Here is a 19,823-nt window from a genome sequence, read left to right as displayed (position 1 = left end):
GTGAGGGTCAGACTCCAGAGTGCGCTTTGTGTGTGGTTCGCCAGCCTCCTGAACCACGCTACGCCTGCTGCACATCATCTTCTCAGCACATTTGAACTTGTTAACTAAGTGATTGCCTGCCCCTGAAACGCTGGGCTCAGCTTCCATTGCGTTGTGTTGCTTGAATCTCTTTGATCTTCCGACTGTTCCCTCACAACACCTCCCCCGGAGTTGCGTTGTCGCCGATTCACTGCCCTTCTGTCGGCAACCACCGTCACTCTCACCTCCATTGCTCAATGCGCACTCCCTCACTCTACAAAGAGGAGCTCTTCCCAGCTTCCAACATGGCCATTGCGCTGCCAAAATCCAACTGAAACAAGGAGAACTGCCCAGTGTGCGCGTCATCTCCCGGATCCCCCGGGCCCGTCGCATTTCCTGGCAAATCCCCGAATCATGGATTCGAGCACCCAGAGGCGTCTCTCCGGTATAAACGCGAGCTCCCCGTCTGCGCACTTTACGACTGTGACCGATCGCCGACATGAACTGGGTAAGTGGCATATCCATGGCCGAATTACCGAGTTTCGCAAGCTAACAGTCACTGGCCAAAAGGCCGGCCCGTAACCCCTGAAGCCGTCGCGCAGCGGAAATCAAGACGTTCGTCCCACCGTCTGTCAAAGGGCTCCGTCACCACCGTTCATGCAGGTATAATACAGTCCACATCGACCGTACCTGTCCCAAATCGTCTAACTGGTTGGCAAGACTCGAGAAACATGTCTAGTCACCGCTCCGCGGCACATCAGCCACATACCCCGAAGAGTAAGTCCGTGCGAACGTTCCTCAGCAAACCTTCACGCGGCTCGGAAATAAGAAATCGGCTAATAGTAATTTTCTTTGACTTAGGATCCGTCTCTACCCCTCACCATGTACATCCGAATTCTACCCTTTTGCATGATTTGATCAAGGAGCAACGCGCCGTGCGCGTGTCGCGTCCGCCAGGCACGTCAAAGCTTGTCCCTGATGGCCGATCCTCGCCCGCCCCTGATACTGTAGAAAGCGCACCGGCTTCGGAGAAGAACCGCAAATTACTCAACGCTGTCTCTGCTGGCTTGAAGGATCCAAAGGAGTTGGGACTCAGAGAAATGGATCAGGTGAATAACTACTCCTGACATCGAGAACTGCGCTCTAACACAACCCCTAGTATGTATCCAGAATTAATAAAGAAATATTCGACTTGAAACTCGAAATCGTTCACCGAATAGAGCATATAAACTCTCTCAAACAAAAAGTGGAGCGGATGGGCGAGCTGGAAGTGCGAGTCAAAGAACTTGAAGCTGTGGAGGTTGAGTTACAGGATGCCAATCAGGGACTACAAAAAGAGCTTGAAAAGCGAAATAGGGGCCTCTATGAAGCGGTTGGACTGATATGCGACCTGGAAAGCAAAATCGAAGCGATGGAATCCGCGCAGCATGGCGGCCCTGACTGCAACCCTGACGCGGTGTTATCTACCGAGACCCTCCAAATTAATCAGACGCCAAAAGTAATACCAATCATCGACGTCCCAGACAGGTCCTCATCTCGTAAAGGCACAACTTCTGCAATGGCACGCCGCTCTCGCGTTTTGTCAGTGCGACACTCTCGACGACAACCATCCTTCCTCCAGGATGAAAGCGAGAATACAAGTGCATTGCGGAGCCTCTACGTCGAGGATAGAAATAACTCCCGTCCGTTCAGCATATTCTCTGGGCGTGAATCAGAAGAACTGGACTCGCCTCGGTTAAGTGCTCTGAGCGAGTGCAGTGATTTAGATTTACTATCAAGCCCGCTAAAATTGGACGGACCTAGTGGGAACATAATTTCTCATACTGGTTCAATCAAATCCTCAGATCGGGAAACGGAAACTACTGGATTCACGGATGACATTAGCAGCAGATTCTCGCGGATTGAGGAATGGATACCAGCCGATGGGCCTTTGCCTGATACACGAGACTCGACACCTACTAATCATGAATCACCGGCTCCCCTACGCATCTCTCGAAAGCAGCCGATTCTTGGAGCTGCATTTGAAACCAAACGTAACTTGAAGGGCTCGAAATCACGGTCGACTCAAAACAATGCCGCATTTGGGGCACGGCTACCCCCCACACCTGACACCATGAGCACTACTTTCATTGACCCCAGGAGCCGGTCTAACCCAAGCATCATTGAAGAAAGAAGCTTATATGGACGTGGTCAAATTTTCTCTTCTGTGACCAGTGATGAATCTGTTGGCCGGCCTGGATCATCAGTAAACATGGCGTCTCGCCCTAGCACTGCTGATACAGCATTGTTCAATAGTATTGAGTGGAATCACCCAAATGTCGGACGTCACGGCAAAGCTCAACTCAATGGCGTATTCCCACCCCCGGGAAATATTCGCCAATCATCTGAACCTCCCCATGCGCACTCTTCTGGCCTTGATGGAACCCGGCGTGGCACTAACGATCGCGGTTCTACCTGGGATTGTGCAAACGAAAGCGAGTTCTCGTCTCGGCCTCAATATTCTCATTCTATAAGATCGAGATTATCGGATTCAGCTCTCTCAGATCCTTCACGCAGCAGAGCTGCAACGAATTCGGATATCTTGAGCCCAGAGGATTGGCTAGAAGCTGCGCTGCCTGTCTCAAGACATGTTATCTCTCGCCGGAGCGCTAGGGCGGGCATGGATAATGGCGTTGAAACCTCAGGAATGTATGAACCAGGGAATCAACTCGATGCGGATATCTCTATACCAGCTACACGTGCTCGACATAAAAGAATGTCTCCAGTGAGCCCCAAAACTCACATGCGCCGAGGGTTCACTTTCCGCTTTTTCAACCGCCCCAAAAACAACAACCCTATGGCGTCCGAACCGGTCGACGAAGAGCCAGTATCATCCCCAAGAAGTCCCCACGATAAACGTCCTAGCACCGCCCGCCGTCGTAGCATGAGACTGGAATCATCACCCACAACAACTCCACGAAACCCGAATGGATACCGTCCCTTATCCAGAAGCTCCGTGGGTCCCGACGAAACCTCAAGACCACGCACATCCAACAGCCTAGAGAACCTAAGACATTTCCGCCGTGGCTCTAGTGGCCTTTGGGGGTGGTTAAAAGGCTCCAAAAACTCTACTGTGCCCGGATCGCCTGGCAGGCCATCCTCTCAGCCCCCCGAGCGGCCGAGTTCAGCGTGTGGATTTGTGGGCAGGCCGGATTCGCGGGCGGATTCTTATACCGGTGGACGCTCCTCGAGGGACGGTCCGAATGCACACCAGCGTCGGGCCCGGCATCCTCTAGCTGCGGAGCTTACGAAATCCTGAGCGCTACCTGATTCTAATGCGAGACCTGGGGTCCCAAGTTCGTTGCGAGCATCACTGAAGCTTCTAATATCAAATACTTGACGTTTCCCCAATTGCCTACCTATTTACCGGACACCACTCTTGATGACCTTTGGGTGACGTGGTGTTGCGCATCCTTCTAACGACCTTTGCCATTTTCGATTCGTTTTCTTCACTGGCGAGTGTATTCTTTACCTTCAACTACCATGTATGACTGACGATTGCCTTGCTGTGGTTTTCCTTTTTGTCCCCACAACTATTCGATGTGGTTGCTCCATTACGAATCAAGTTTCAGCAGTGCTAGATTTTCCTACTTAGCTCCAATGATCTTTCTTTGTATGTTAATTATCGACGCTACGAGATAAACACGATAATAATGCCGACATGTACTTGTCCTCGACAGACTTAAACCCAATATATGTGTTATTGGAATTCCTTATTCGTAGAGATAAGTCACCCAAAAATTAGAAACACCAATCTTTTCTTCTTTTATCATATATAACACAGTAGGCCCGAATATCCCGCCGAAGCATCACGGTTAGATCTCCGGTTCAAATTAAATTTACAAGGTGCATTTTCGAAAGACTTTGAGTTTGCCTTTCAGGCCTAGGCATATCTTTTCTCAACTGTCTTCCAGTTGACGACATCCCAAACAGCACTAAAATATTCCGCCTTGCGGTTTTCGTATTGGAGGCTAGACGGTACAAGTCAGAAATCACGTTCGACATGGACGAAATTCCATAGGAGTATGGGAGCTTACTAGTATGCGTGCTCCCAAGCGTCAATTCCAAGGAGGGGAGTGTATTGGCCGGTAACGGGATCTTGGTTCTAGAGAAGGCTTGTTAGTTCTAAAACCGCGGCACGGAAGCCGTAAGGCTAAATATACGCACAGCATAAGTCTTGATCATGATGTCCCCCGTTTGCTTGTCCTTGACCAACCAGGCCCAACCGCTTCCCTGAATTCCCGCCAACGCCGTGTTGAACTTCTTCTTAAAATCATCCAAGCTGCCGTACGCATCGTCAATGGCCTTGGAGAGAGAACCACTAGGTGGCTCACCGCCGCCGTTCTTGCTTGGAGCCAAATTCTCCCAGAAGAGGGAGTGGTTGATGTGGCCACCGCCGTGGAAGTTCGTCAGATGCTGCAGAGAGATCTGAGATTGGATATCGCATTTTTCCTGAGCCTCGGCGAGTTTCTGGACAGCGTCGTTGTAGGAGTTTACATAGGTCTGGTGGTGCTTCTTGTGGTGAAGTTCCATGATTTTGCCGGAGATGGAGGGCTCAAGTGCTCCATAGTCATCTGTTCATCCACGGGAAAAGGGGATTAGCATCCGCCGCCAATATGAACTGGTATCGGAATGACATGAATCGAGAACTGGACAGCTGCGAGACGCGCATAAACATACATGGCAAATCCGGAAGTGTAGCCTTTGCAGCAAAGAAGCGAGAACCGGCGATCCCTGAGAGGCCTGCAGTGTTAACACGAGCTGTAGAGACACCGGCACGCAGGGTGGTGCCCGTCAGAGATGAGCGAAGGGCAATTGTAGCCATGGTGTAAGCTGCGAGCCTGCTGATAAGTTGTTCGGAGGAATCGGCTTGGAACTCAGTCAGTCAGTTTAATGCTAGTGAAGCGGGAAGAGCTTTGGAATGGACTTACAGGTGCAATTGGGCTGCCTTTTCCACTTAGATACGAGGACAAGCAAAGGGATTGCGATGGAATCGAGTGCAGTCTCCAGAAATCCGGGCAGAAGAGACGGAAGCCGTCGGTGTTGACTAATCCGGTTGTTTACCCCCAAACGGCGCTAAACGTCATCTCCGACTCTGATTATGTAAGACGGCAAAGCTGTCAGCTTATGTAATACATGCTCTCTTGACAGAAGCGGCAACAAACTGTAGACGTGAGGCCCATGGCGACTGTGGCCGCGAAACTAGAGATGGTGCAGGGATAGAGGACCTCTCGCCTACTTGGAATATATATTTTGATGTCGTTTACCTAGATCCTGAGACTTTTGATAATGGATTCGTCATATCGCCCTTCGTTCGCTGGCCATAAACGAAAGCTCAACGCGGTTGAATCCGATGAAGACGAGGACTACAGGCCCGCATTTGGCTTCCAAAATTTTGCTCGACCTTCGTCGCGCTCACCGTCTCCTCCCACCACCATGAAACCTGCGAATCGCCCGTCATGGCGCAACCAAAACAACTCATCCCCGAAGCCTGGTGGTGGAGGGAAACCGGGGTCGTCTATGGGTGCAAACTCCTTTGCCGCCCGGATGATGGCAAAAATGGGATATGTTGAAGGCCAGGGTCTTGGTGCAAGCGGTCAGGGTATCGTCAATCCCGTGGAACATGTTTTGAGACCGCAGGGAGTTGGGTTGGGAGCCGTAAAGGAAAAGTCTCGACAGGCAAAAGAGGAGGCGAAGCGTGAGGCGGCCAGGAAAGGCGAGACGGTGGAAGATAGTTCAGATGAGGAGCTTGACAGGCGCCAGCGCCGCAGACAAGAGCGCAGGAGGCAAGACGAGAGTGGTAGCGGGACAAGCACGCCCAGAGCCCCCCCGAAACGGAGATATAGAACCGCACGCGAGATTGAAGCCGATACGGCTGGCTTGGAAATCCCTAACGTTTTAAAATCATTGATTGATGCAACGGGGAAAGAGCAAAAGCTGCTTACGTCAACAGCGGGCTTGATGACTTCGGTGGATTTTGTTAGCTCGAAGGAAAGCGAAGCTCTAAAAATTGCCCGCAAAGCCCGCAATGAGCTGGAAGCCTTTGCTGATGAGTGGAAAGGCCTAGTTGAAAGGGAACAGTTTGTTGAGAGGGAAAAAGCTCAGGTACAAGAAGAGATGGACGAAACGGAGAGGAAACTCGAGCGGTTAACGTCATTGCATACTACAGTTGAAGCCTTGGAAAATATGAGCATCGAAGACAGTCTTGATGGTCGATGGGAGCAGACGACGAAGCAATTGGAAGACATTGCAAGTCAGTATCAAGACATTGCAGATGAATATTCGCTATCGGAAATTGCCGTCGCGGCTGTTCAGCCCCTTTTCCGGCAGTCAATGGAAGAATGGGAGCCCCTTACTAAACCGGATTATCTCGTCTCCAACATTCAACGGCTTCATAGTATTATGAATTCGAAGAAGGGAGATGTGGATGTCGAGGAGGAATTTCGTCCCAGAAAGTCCACGACTCTTTATGAAACTTTATTCTACACTCTCTGGCTCCCTCGCGTTCGCTCCGTTTTACTTAACGATTGGGATGTGAATGAGCCTACTCCAGCTACATCGTTAGTGGATGCTTGGAAGGATATTGTCCCGCAATTTGTCCTCTCAAATATCCTCGATCAAGTTATTGTTCCGAAACTAAGCACAGCATTAAAAGACTGGAAACCCAAGAGAAGGAGGCGTAACGGTTCTTCAGAACAATTTCCGTGGTTCCTGTTCGATTGGTTACGCTACCTTGGCGATCATCATACAGATCCGAAGGCGCCCAGTGGTATCCTCTCGGATGTGAAGCGCAAGTTCCGCAGTGTTTTGGACAAGTGGGATCTTAAAAAAGGGCTGCTCAATGATATTGACCTGTGGAAAGATGTACTCGGTTCTGAGTTTGATAAGTCTCTCAGAAACCACCTTCTCCCTAGGTTAGCAAGGCACATGCGGGAAAACTTCGAGGTTAATCCGCAAGATCAAGATCTAGCAGCTTTTGAAGATGTGATGAAATGGAGGCCTTATTTCAAGCCCAACGTCCTAGCACTCCTGCTCTGCGCCGAATTCTTTCCTAAATGGCTCTCTATTCTACACCTTTGGTTAACCTCAGACCCTTCCTACGAAGAAGTAGGTCAGTGGCTGGTGTGGTGGAAGTCGCAGATACCGGAAGAAATCAACGCCGTGAACGAAGTTGTTGAAGAATGGAATCGAGGTCTCGAGATGATGAATCTAGCCCTTGATCTGGGCGAGAAGGCGAGAACGGACCTTCCACCCCCAGATGTCAAAGACCATCAGAACCATCTGCAGAAACAAATACACGAGAAGCACGATCAAGATCCCAAAGAGCAAACATATCAACCTGCCCGTAAAGCGAAGCAAATCGAAGAGCCCACGTTTAGGGACATGGTTGAAGAATGGTGTGCTGAAGAAGGCTTACTCATGATTCCACTTCGCGAAGCACATGTTAAAAGCGGGCTGCCGCTATTTAGAATAACCGCGAGCGCCAGTGGGAAAGGAGGTGTGCAAGTGTATCTTAAAGGAGATGTGGTGTGGGCACAAAATAGGAAAGCGAGAGAGATTTGGGAGCCGGTTGGCTTAGATGATGACCTTATAGCAAAAGCGGAGGGGAAATAATTCCACATCCCCGGATGATTTGAGATACACTAGATACACTTGGTAGAGCTAATGTATTTAATCCACGCTGCTTCTTGTCTATGCTGAACATGGCCAGACTGTAGGATGATTTTTACAGGGCTTGATCCAGTCTGACCTTGTTTATTTAGTTACATCTAAAACCCGTAGGTCCAAGAAAATCGTATTCTCACAAAGATATAGACAAAATTAACCGATACACTCGTATCAGAAACAAATCGAAAGTCATGGCACTCATAAAATAAAATGATCAATCTGTCTCTAGCACGACCAGGAAAGAAATCCGAAGAAGCATATGAAGAATGTAGACAAGGAGTAGTGAAAACATAAAGGCTCATAACAATATTAACATTAAATGGACAATCCACCACAATAAAATAACTTCCCTTCGATATTCATATATATAGTTACGGGCTATGTTTATCCCTTGGCGCTATATTTTTCATTGAAGGCATTGACAGCTGTCATCACAGAGTCAGCATGTACACTTTTCAAAAGGGGAAAACGAAAAGATTTACGCACCAATAGCGATCTGCTTGTACAGCCAATTTCTTGAGCTCTCCTCTTGAACTGGAATGAACGGACCATTGGCTCCGCCCTTCAAGGTAATACCCATTCCTGTCCTTTCCTTTGAGATCTTCTGGATATCGGTTAATTTGATATCCCATTCCGTTGCTAGTTTCTTCGATCTAACAAGCATGATCCGATTGTAAGTCAAGAGGACGAGCATATCCTTCCCGGTAAACTCTAGATGTGCGATATAGTCATCATTGAAGTATTTTCCGTCGTCCGTGGTTTTAAGCCAAAATTGCCCAAGAGCTTCGCGTTGAGAGTACGGACGCACAATGCCGTCCATGGGAATGAACCGGGTAAGACGGACACGGTCCAGGCCCTCAGGATCGAAAACGGTAGTGGTGTTACGAACACCTTCAGCGAGATCTGTGATTTATTGTTAGTGTGATGTGGTCATCCCTAAATTAGAATTGACCTACTGGAAGCAAGATCAAATGCACCCAGTGCTGGTTTTGTCGCTAGACCCCATACACCCTTCGCGACACCTTTCATGAACCCAGGGAATCCTTCTTTTTCAGCACCTTCTAGAGGATGGCGGGCTAGACCTCCGATTCCACTTGCCATGCTTGAAGCGAATGCACTTCCGCCAGCGGTAATCCCATAGAGGGCGTGTTTAGGCCGGTTTCGAGCTTTGGACATTCGTCTTTGGTCCTGAAATTCTTTATCGAGGGTAGCTGCAGCAAGTCCTTTCGAAACACTCCCAGTAAATTTGGTGAGACTGTCAGATAATCCAAATACGGACTTCTTCACAAAAGATGTAGCACCCTTGGCAATACCTAAGCCAAGTTCGTTAGGTCGATCAGCCACCAGTCCTTGATATGGTTCGTAAAATATATCTGCAACACCAGAGCTGACTGTATTAAACAAGCCCACGGGGTTGCCCAAAAAGTCGGCGGATCCAAGCACGATGTGCACTTGTCTCAAAAAATCTTGAGTATAGTGATTGGTCATGTTCGTCAGGAGAACAGGGAGAGATATTCTGGCATTTTCGAGAATCAACGCATTCAATCGAACAGGGGCGTCATTGACGTTTCCAATGGACATAGTCATCACGTTGACGAAAAACATCAGTGGGTTCGAGGACTCGACGGTGTCCTCCACATTAACACGTTCTGTACGAACGAATGACAGGTCCAGTTGCATCGGTTGTATATGGAGTAATTCAAAGTAAACTCCCGTGCCTTGTTCGTCTCCTTTTGGTTCTGGGATACCAATCTCGTCGCCAAACTGCGTTTCGTAATCCTCACTGGGGGTTATATCCGTAACTTTCACGAAATCAAGAACGGCGAAAATAAAATCTTCATCAAGTTCAAGGGTCATTTGCTGTAAAAGAACAGAGGCATATTTAATATATAAGACCCCATAAGAATCATCTTTCACCCGGGTGACTCTTGCGTTGAAAATGGGATGGGCTTCCATTTCTCTACCGGTCTTTGGGACAACACTCGGGTAAAGCAAAATTGGGAATATGCCACCGTAAAGCTGGTTATCAACTTGTATCCATTTTATTGTTGTGCCAATTGTTTGATACAACTTCGATTCGCTGAAATTGACTTCAATATCGCGGAAGGTGACATAGACAAGCTCTTTCAACTTCTTGTTGATTAGTGAGACGCCGATGCCGCTTAATCGAAGTTGCGCCTTGAAGGTGACATCTGTATTAATTTCCTTAACCTCGAACCCCGTAGAGACACTGCCTTGCGAGGTGGTAGGTTTTTGTTGACGATAAATGCTCCGGGATGGCCTATAATTCGATAGCACCAGAATCTGCGTCGGCCCTTCGGCTTCAATTCGTAGGTCAATGATCTTAGACTGGGCATCCTCTTGTGACGTTGGAACTCTCATCGGTATCAGGTTACCAATCTCAGCTAATTTAACATATCGTTCTTTTCCGCGGCAGACAAGGACTAGCGTTTTGTTCTTCGACGCTGGATAGTCCCAGGCATATGGCATAATGCTTCTCGGCGGAAGGCGATAACGTATCGGTCTCCAGCCACTGGTTCGGTCTTCCTCGTCTTCGGCGACATTCGGATTCTATAAAAGCGTTAGTATAGCAATGATAATTCGTAATTTTGAATTGAAACGTACAGCTTGATAAAAGAGAAATTCAGAATCACTCTCATTGCGCATCGAGAAAGGCCAATGTCGAGTTTCAAGGCTTATATGTAAGAATATCGTCGCCGCCTCCATGAGAATCTCGATCCGAAGAAGCCTTTGACGCTGGTTGGCTTTAGCGAGTTTCACATAAATAGTCCCAAGGTCAGAAATATTGAATGGAGAAGCCCATTGATTATTGACTCCGGGAAAGCAGAGACACAGTTGTTTCTCGGCATGTTGTCGCAGAAAGTGGAGAGGAACAAAGTCGCCAGACTTCAGCCTGAGAACGTTAGAGGACCCAGGCTCCCGAGCAACAAGGTCTTCACCTAGTTTGTTATTCAAGATAAAACGAGGTGCAATCGTAACGACTTTTGAAATCTTATATTTGCCAACCCCTTCCTCAACTGATATTCCAGCATGGTATTCAGTCTTGCCGCTAACAGCAGGTAAAAGAACCTCAAAAGTACTTCCAATGGCCTCAAAACTTTGTGGTTTGCTCCAGGAAGAGCCCTCGATCTTAATAATGGATCGATTTTTGCGGTCGTTTGTGGCATAGGAATACATATATGGAACAGCTTTCCGAACGCCATTGGATACGTCCGTTTTAATTGCACGACCCGTTGATGCTCTCGCAGATTGAAACATGCTCTTGCTTTGGAGATTGATATCTAACCCGGTCCGGTTCAATATGAGGTATGGACTGAAGACTGACACTTTGAACGATCCACCGCTTTCTGGAATCGCGAAATAATGAAGCCCTAGTTTTAGTTCGACGCCTTTGTCATCTTGGATAGACAGAACATGTTCCCTACGGAAATCATCCTGTGGCGTCCCATTGATAATGGCGAATTCGCAACGTCGGAACTCCGTGTCCTGCATGTCTATGCTAAGAAGCAACAAATGGGACAACTCAACAACGTGGACGGGGCTAGTTCCACCCTTTCGAAGGAAATTTGTCCAATCTTTGCGGGTGTTTCTGTCATATATACGGTATTTGAAGTCGTATGGAAGCAAATTCTGAATTTCAATAGGAGCGGAAAGTCGAATGCGCATATAAGGATAGACACTGTGGATCGGATCATCCTTGTCAAAGGTGGCATGCATCCGGAAATAGAACGGGGGTGCTTGTTGTCCACTCTCGCTATTACATTTAAGCGTTTTCGTAGGTAACTTCAAGAGGTCTCTCCAGAACAACTTCTCAGTTGACCAATCGTAGCCGAAACCTTGATCCGGACGAACGAGGAGGGAGCGCATGAATGCTGCGCCAACAGGAGCTGGCCGGCTATCTCCCGGAAGGATCTTCTCTATCTTCAGAAGATGTCCTTCTTCGGGGCTGAACACACCTATTTCAAGAGGTATTTGTGTCTTGTTCTCGACGAGAAGGGGTGACCGGAAGGTTATATACTTGACATAGTTTGATCCAAGACTAATTTCGACGAGTAATCGGTGCAGTATCTTGTCTTGTTTCGGTTTCAGGTTATATAGTGTCTCTCCTTCTCGAATTAACGGAATACGGTCGATGCTGTCAAATCCACTGTCTTCCAGTCTGATCCCAACTAGGCCAACACTCCCCTCCGGGGCTAAGCTCTCACGCATCGTAGTAGGGTCTTCAAACCTCCATGGATGTTCTTCGCCATCACTCAGGAGTGCGGCTGGCCCTTCTTCACCATTGCCGAGATCAGCCCAGACCCGAATATCAAAGCCAGTTTGGTTCCGGATCCTGTATGGGGCATCTGCAGTCCTTGGTTTCGACAAGACATCTTCCGTCGTGGATATAGATTGGAGCGTCTTAGAAGCCAATGCTATTGTAGCCGAAGTGACAGTGAGCTCCATCGTTTTGTGGGAGTAGGCCTCCACGGACAATACGGTTGGAGCCAATTCCTTTGACATGTGGAATCCCAGTTGCCATGGCTCGATTAGTGGTTCCCAAGCTGATTTGGAGAAGTTGTAGACATTTACAAGAGTGTCAAATGTCATATCCGCGCTCATGTTTCCAGACCAGTCACGAACGTCGACGACGAACTTCTTTACTCTCCAATCAACAAGTGGAAGCATATGCAAATCACCAATAAGGATTACTCGCACTCCGTCGAATTGAATCGACATTTCTTCTTTTCTCATTATGGCTGACTGTTGCACCGTTGGAGTAGGAGTGGTACTAGGGCGGAGAGCCAGTTGGCCACCACTGAGCGACAGCCCTCTTGACCTTCTCCTTGTAGTTTGAGAAGAGTTATCTTTGGGTGTAGCTTTGCTGTGCTCCGGTGGTGATGGCGATGTAGTCATTTCAGAGGCCTTATTCATAATTTGGATCGCAAGGACGATGTCTCGAGGTGATAAACGGAGAATCAATGGATCAACGTGCACGTCAATTCTTGTCATTGTGCAGCCCCGTCCTTTCGATCGACTATCCATGGATAGCTCTAGAGTGAAATCATCCAATATTCTAAGTCGGCTCGTTTCAAACTTATCCATTCGGCACAGGAACATTCCAATCTTAGATATTTGCAAAGTTGACGCATTTTGCTGAGAGAGTAGCATTTGCTTTGCTCCGAGAACTATTGCTTCAGAGTTCGAGATTGCTGGATTTGCGACTAGAATTGCCTGGGCATCCACGATATTTACCCGGAAAGAAATAGGGCATTGAAGTCCCCTCGTCTTGAGCGAGCGTATCATTCGACACCACATCTCCTGAGCTTACTACAGTACCGCTGTTGTTGGATGCATCCTGAGATTCCTCATCAGAGAGCTCTGAAAGCTCCTCGGCCGGTTCAAGCTCTGGCTGGAAAGCAGCAGTCGCAAATGATTGCAATGCAAAGAGGTAATCAAGTGCGAAAATAACCCTAGGGCTATCAATTGTGAGCATAGCAATAATCTTCCGCTCGGCACCGCCAGACATAGATAAACTAGCCATGAATTGCTGTTGTACATCCGTGTTGATCAACGACATAATTCTCCGGTACTTGTTAGTCTCGTTTTTGCGGCTGTCTCGCACGTTGAACGAGTGGATGAGCAATTCGGATTCAAGAGATCCATCACTCAACATCTGGAGCTTAACGTTTGTGTTGCTAAGGAAGAATTTGGAAAGACTGGCTTCATCTAGAGAGCCAACTGGCTCATTTTCCTTCGCAAGGATCAATTCCAATCCCACGGTGTCGATTTTGAACGTAAAGTCTAGCTGCACCCAATTTTCTGGCTCGGGCTTAATTTCCGGTGCCATGTGCGAGACACTTTGAGACTCCTCTGGTTGGGTCGGTTGCTCAGTCGCTTCTACTTCACTGCCAGTTAGACCTGGAAGTGCTTGTGCCGCTTCCTGCTCTTGCTGGTCCTGATCCGGGGTAAGTGCTGCAGGGAGTGTCTTTGACAACTCTATTAGAAACTTGAGTTGAGTTTGGGATATTCTTAAGTTCATGGGCGACATCAAACCTTCGACCTTGATGTCCGGCCGAGATATATGCGCCTGGTGGGCTAAATACTGAATGTTGAAATCCAAGTCTACCTTTTCAATCATTTCCAATTCCTCAGAGCGTTCAGGTGAGTAATAGAAGTTCGAAGTCAAGCGAATATGCCTAACACCTGCGGATATACAATTTAGATTACCGGCCGTATCCCCTTCGGTGAGCCGTTCGAATTTATTGTTCGCATATATTTCTCCTAAGTGAGCAGTGACGAAATCCTTCGGTTGGTCATCGTCAGTAATCCTCGGGAATACCAGAATAGGCGTCATGACAATAATATCAAAACGCATTAAAGACGCGGTTTCTTGGATTTGGCTTGCTTGGTTGGCAGCAGCCTGGCGTGCAGCATTAAAAATTGCTTGCATTTTCCCAAACTTGACCAGGAAGTTAATAATCCTTCGGTACGGTTCTTCAATGAAATTGATCTTTATCGAGCCTGACCGGAGCATCACCTCAGAGTTATAGCCAGGATAGTCATCCTGTTTAGGGTCAAACGTTTGATAACGGAAATCCGCAAAGTCGTCGCCTTCGATGCTTAAAAGTCGGGTGGTCGTCTCACCGATATCGTTAAACATGGTGAGGCTGCCGATTCTAGCTTTGACAGCAAGGGCCTCGCCGGCCACGAATATACTAACATCAGCCGTGTTTAAGCTCAACGTTGCAAGGCGGACGCCATCTTCGTTTAAGATCAAGGATATGGTTTCCAGCCTGGATTTAATACGGATTTTCCCAGGGCCAGCTGTTAGCTGCGCCCCTTCTTTGCTTGGTTCTGCCTGTCTTTGGGCTACAGTTTGGCTCTCATTCTGTTGCCCTGGATTCGTGAACGTTATAAGGATAAAATCAAGAAGGGTTAGGAGAGTTCTCCGAGTAACGATAAGATTAATCGTGGAGATGGAGAGGTCCAGGTTCATTTCCGTGCCTTCATAAACCTTCACGAATTCAGGGGAGTCTGGATTGACTCTTATGAATTTAAGCTCAAACAAATTTCTTCCCTCCGTGGCATTAAAACCCTTGGAAGATATTATTTGTTTGAATTCTGGAGGCGCATCCTGTTCGATATGGTCGTCCACAGCAAGGGACTTCAGCACAATTTCGGCGATCATATCATAAGCCCGAAGATAATAATCCAGCTGAAAATGCTCCGCCACTAGCTCAACCAATAACTTATCTTTCACCTCGTCTCTGGGATCCGATCGATAGAGCGAGCCCCTGAGTTTGTCCACAGTGAATTTGAACTCGAACTGTCGCTGATGGAGGTTGATCGGCTTTTTAGTCGATTTCTGAATTTCCTTGGTATCCGTGTCTTCAACATCAGACTCAGAATCATGCTCAATGATTGGAAGTTCTTTAGTTGCCAGCTGTATTGAAGATGACCTAGCACGCGCATCTGGAGCCGGAGATTCATAGGACCTTTCCTCGGATTCTGCATTGGCACTGTCCGTTCGAGCGTCGTCGCCAAAGTGCGGAATGGCGATGTCAATCAGTTTCATCAGATTTTTATACTTTGTATCTGACATCGAAACGTGCAGCTCTGGCAGACGACCTGAGAGGCGTGTTCTCGCGAGATCCGTTGTTTTAGGCACAATGCACAGTTCAAACACAAAATCTATGTTGATCCGATCCATGATGTGGAAATTCTTGGATTCCGCGCCAGGAGCGAGTTGGGACTGGGTTGCTTCAATTCCAGGGCCAATTAATATTTGTGTCGAATAGAGCTTGACCAAGAACCTGTCATACATCAAGTTTTCAAGCTGTAGATAGTCCTTTTCGCTATATTCCACGCCTTGCTTCCCTTGAATCATCTTCATGGTCTCCTTATTAACAAGTTCGCTTCGGACGCGGACATTACCGGCGTCAAGAATCAGGCAGGTTGAGCTTTCACTGGTGATGCTCTCTGGAATGATAATGACAGGAGCCTGAATATCGAGTTGAGCATTGATGGTTTTGTGTTCTTCCAGTGCAAATTCAAGTCCTGCTCGGGTTTGTTGGCGGATTTCCTCAACCGTTGCACCGGCAGTCTCCAGGAGCGCGCCAATCGATTCCATATGGCGCTCAGGCGGCCGGAAGAAGTTAACAATTTCAACCAAAACCCGCGAATTATAAATGACTTCAATACTCTTAAGCTTCATTGTGAGAGCCGAGTCTGCGGATCCATCAAGAGGGTTCTTTTCAAACTGTAAATAGAATAAACTATCCTCCAGGTCAACGTCCTCGCTTTCGGATCCAAGGCTTTCAAGGTCAGGAGAATCAAGGTCGCCCTGAGTGACAGCATCCTTTACCCGAATTATTTGCGGGAAAAGTGTTCCTTCTGTGGTGCTGTCAAATAGTCGCAAACCTCCGAGGTTGATTTGCGCAAGAAATGAATCAGGCCTCTGCAACGCTTTCGCCTTGAAATTGTCGAAGACAAGCTTGAGAACTTCTTCAACTTTACCACCTTCGTTTCGATTCAATGTAAAACTACCTGCCCTAAGGCTAGACTCAATGAGGAGCTTCACAGAGTCTCGAGGTACGTCGATGGATTGAGTGATGGCTTTCTTCTCATCCCAGTCAATGGCATCATATAGTTCCTTTCGCTGCTCTTCGGTCATTGTGGTCTCGTCAGTTTCTTGTTTCTTAGAACCCCAGATCCATTCTGACCAGGTTTGTTGCGCCGGCTGTTTCGGAGCGACGACATGTTCTTTTTTGAGTTGATGTCTTCCCAATGATCGCCAGAATCTGAGGTCTTCATATGATGATTTCTCTTCCAAGCGTTTCAAGTCAGAGGTTTCGTCAGCGGAGAGGGTTATATTCCTTTTCTGTTTCTTGTATAGATCAATATATCGTTTGCGGTCGTCCCTTCGTTCTCTTATATAATCCCACGTCCACCGTCGATTCCGTTCATGAATCTTTCCAAGGACAGCATTGCCAGCAAACTGAAACCAAGCGCGAGGGTCCTCCTTTGGCGTACACTTTGGTTGCAGCTGCTTATATTCTCGATGGCGGATAAAAGAATGAAAGAGGTCAACGAGCATCAAAGCATCACGATATTGGTGATCGTCAACGACAAAGCCAAGCTCGTCAAAAATCAATTTAGCCTTTGCCCTTGGACGGTCGGTGCTCAGAGTTTTGTCCATCTCAAGCCCTGCTTTCCCGCTAACCGGTTTCAATATATACTGGCCATTGTCATGGGATTCGATCCCCTTGCGGAATTTGTCCACTAGCTCCTCTTGAGATACCGGTACCGCCTCACCATTGACACTACTTCCCTGGCTAAACAACTCTGCATCGGTATTCCAGTAGGTAGCCAAAGCGCCTAATACTGCTAGTTTGTGGCTTGTCTCGGAGGTAGACTGAATAAAGGTGGGCCTCCATTCAGAGTCTGTGCTTACCGCACTGAGCTCCTTGAGGGTTATACCCGCGGCGAATGGATGTCCCGGGACAGCGATAGAATCTTCGTACCGAAAGTGTACATTCTTAATGACCACTTGGATATTATCGATGATAGCAGTCACTAGGCTTTGCATGAAGCTCTGGTTTTTCATTTGCTCTTCCTTGCTCATGCTTTCTGAGCGCTGGTCCTTGAGCAGCTCGGCGCTCTCCAGCTTTTCCATCTTCAACTCATGCGCCCTTCTTTTTTCTTCCACCGGATCATAACTGGCGTCCTCCTTCGGCGCCGCCAGTAAAAAAACATCTTCAATTTCGATCTTTACGGGCTTTCCTCTCAGGTTAGACCAAGGGATAGACAGTGTGAGTTGCCCAAGGTGCCCTTCAATGACGTTTAGGGGTAGGTGTAGCTGGTCTAGGGCGTCTCGACGTAGCTCGAGATTTCGTAGCTTTACATCTCCGGACCATATTCCAACGTTCAGCTGTGTCGCATCGAAGTTTTTAACGTACATGCCCAGGAACCTGTTGAGCAGGTTCGTCACGAGGCCTTCCAGCATCTTGAAGTATTGAACTAATTAGCGGATAAAAACATTGGGTCAATCGGGAAGGATGCGCGCAGGATATGACGGCGATCTGTTGAAACGTTTGGTTTCAACAGGCGCGGGCATTGGCGTAAACGAGGTTGGGGTCGGCGTCAAGTGTTCTAGAAAGGACATGCCCAGGTTAGCCTAAGTATATGAGGAATTGTGAGGCGTCAATGGATACGCTCATCAAGACGCATTGCCCATTGCCATACCATAGAGTCACGTCCCTCTATCAGCCTGACACGCACAGCTTTAGAATTCAGTAGGAGGGAGCAGAGAAACCTTGCTGCGTCAATGCAGTGGCAATTAAAATGTCAAAAGGCGATCCAAGGGTTGATGACTGCATGCTCAATTGAACCCAGCTGGTAACACTCCACAGGCACGACGAGCTTGTCGCCCCGGATTGTGCGTTGAGCTAGTTTGGTGACGTAAATCGGAGAAGGTGCCAAGTTGGTGAGGTTTGCTCAGTCCAGCCAATGGACTTGGCCCGCCCGCAACGTCAAGAATGTTTCCTCCCCAAAACTATTAGTTATACGGAGTATATATACTCACAATCATAATACAATTGTTTTTGCTTCAAAACAGTCTGCAAGCCAAAGATGAATGGAAGCTAGTAAAAGTTTTGTTTTGCCAACTCCCACGGGAACTGCGCTTTTCCAGGTACTGTCAACGCATTGATATCTGCAAGGGAATGCAGCCAATTTGAGCCTGGATCAAAGGCTTAGGCTCTATCAATGGAATGGGTGAAACAATGTGCCGGAGACAGTATATGAAGAAGGTGAATATAGCTCTGCTACAGCTTGGGACATTCTGCACCATCATCTTCCGGAATCTACATGCAGGTTATTGTACTGCATGGCAGACAAGGTAAACTGGCGAGCAACATTCTGGAGTTGAATGTTTGCCCCCTTTCTGCTATCACTCTAGCTAACAAAAGTAGGAGCATTATGGTAATCACAATAGTTTTCTATCTTGTTCCCATGCCCATTAAGCATCTCTTTCTCAGTTAATGACTTTTAGGCCCAGGGCTGGTAATGATTCATCTATCATGAGCTTTAGTCTCCTTGGACCAATGACCTTGGAAGGGCATGACAGGGCTTGATGGTGAAAGAGCACTCCAGACAGTAGTATAATGGAGTTGATCTTTCTGTTTCCCTGATCAACTCCCTGCTCCTGGATTTTTCATTGGCATTTATGCCAGAATCTTGTAACTTCTATCAGTATCTTCTGAATTTTGGTTGGGAAGTCTGGTTGGAGTCTGAGTAGTTGAGAAATGCTAGTACTAGTCTTTGGGTCTCTGTAGCACTGAAATCCTTTCTCATTTGAAAATCAGATGCTTCATCAGCCGATGAGCGGCCTTCCTTCTCTCAGAAGTCAGATAAGCACACAACTGACAAAATTCAAAACTCGAGTGAAGGTAGTCAGGCCCAGCAAGGAGGATAAGAATGTAAGCTTTTACAATTTGGAAGGGGAGGCTCTGGTCCTTAAAACCTTTTGGTGTATCCAGAGCGGCTCCCGCATCGGTTCATACGCTAAACACAAATGTTTTTCATCCAAGCCGGCCACCTTGAAAACTCTCAAGGCGGGTTCGGCTGATCCCGTGACCACGGTGTGATGGGTCTTGTCGTGCAATGTGATTCTCGATGTCAGCCTCACGCTGGGCGTCGTCGGAACTGCGGTTATTTATTATTTCGAGGCTACCAAGCACTCAGACCGCCATATATATCTAGATCAAGTTAATAAACTATTAATTACTTAGATTCAAACCACCGCCGGCAAAGCATGTACATGCCTTGTCATATCTCGCGCGAGCCATACCGTTGAGCGTGGTCCCCAGCCAAATTTCACTACCGATTGATAGTGATTGATAAGTATCTCCCCAGGTTTAGCTGGGTAGATGACAGATTGTTGCTATAAATAACTAATATTTCTAGCTTTGGCATTGCTCGGGAGCACGGAGTAGAAGACTCGGTTCCTATGGAGAAAGCTGAAATGTATCTGGCCAGTGGGTTTAGGGGTAGTCGATTGATAATCCAGCCAGGCGCGGAGTAGGTTAAGACCC

The 19,823-nt window shown here is 47.7% G+C and overlaps 4 protein-coding genes across 4 annotated transcripts; 2 read left to right on the top strand and 2 right to left on the bottom strand.

Annotated features, from left to right (window-relative positions):
* Positions 1–432: 432 nt before the first annotated feature.
* On the top strand, positions 433–3,316 carry UREG_05309 (uncharacterized protein; the record flags this gene model as incomplete). The annotated part of the gene is made up of 4 exons (XM_002584574.1): positions 433–526; positions 589–795; positions 880–1,127; positions 1,178–3,316. 4 exons carry the CDS (start codon positions 433–435, stop codon positions 3,314–3,316), a joined length of 2,688 nt encoding a protein of 895 aa, XP_002584620.1.
* Positions 3,317–3,940: 624 nt separating this feature from the next.
* Positions 3,941–4,882, bottom strand: UREG_05308 (superoxide dismutase; the record flags this gene model as incomplete). Its single annotated transcript, XM_002584573.1, has 4 exons — positions 3,941–4,028; positions 4,095–4,162; positions 4,225–4,631; positions 4,738–4,882. The coding sequence occupies 4 exons, from the start codon at positions 4,880–4,882 to the stop codon at positions 3,941–3,943; spliced, it is 708 nt and encodes a 235-aa protein (XP_002584619.1).
* Positions 4,883–5,346: 464 nt separating this feature from the next.
* UREG_05307 (uncharacterized protein) lies at positions 5,347–7,671 on the top strand (the record flags this gene model as incomplete). The annotated part of the gene is made up of 1 exon (XM_002584572.1): positions 5,347–7,671. The coding sequence occupies one exon, from the start codon at positions 5,347–5,349 to the stop codon at positions 7,669–7,671; it is 2,325 nt and encodes a 774-aa protein (XP_002584618.1).
* Positions 7,672–8,203: 532 nt separating this feature from the next.
* On the bottom strand, positions 8,204–17,893 carry UREG_05306 (uncharacterized protein; the record flags this gene model as incomplete). The annotated part of the gene is made up of 5 exons (XM_002584571.1): positions 8,204–8,628; positions 8,682–10,296; positions 10,351–12,960; positions 13,058–17,748; positions 17,821–17,893. The coding sequence occupies 5 exons, from the start codon at positions 17,891–17,893 to the stop codon at positions 8,204–8,206; spliced, it is 9,414 nt and encodes a 3,137-aa protein (XP_002584617.1).
* Between the last annotated feature and the right edge of the window lie 1,930 nt (positions 17,894–19,823).

Source organism: Uncinocarpus reesii, genomic scaffold (assembly GCF_000003515.1).
Source record: "Uncinocarpus reesii 1704 scaffold_3 genomic scaffold, whole genome shotgun sequence".
In the NCBI taxonomy this organism is placed as follows: domain Eukaryota; kingdom Fungi; phylum Ascomycota; class Eurotiomycetes; order Onygenales; family Onygenaceae; genus Uncinocarpus; species Uncinocarpus reesii.
The sequence above is the reverse complement of the archived record's forward strand: the minus strand, read 5'-3'. Positions and strand labels throughout refer to the sequence as shown.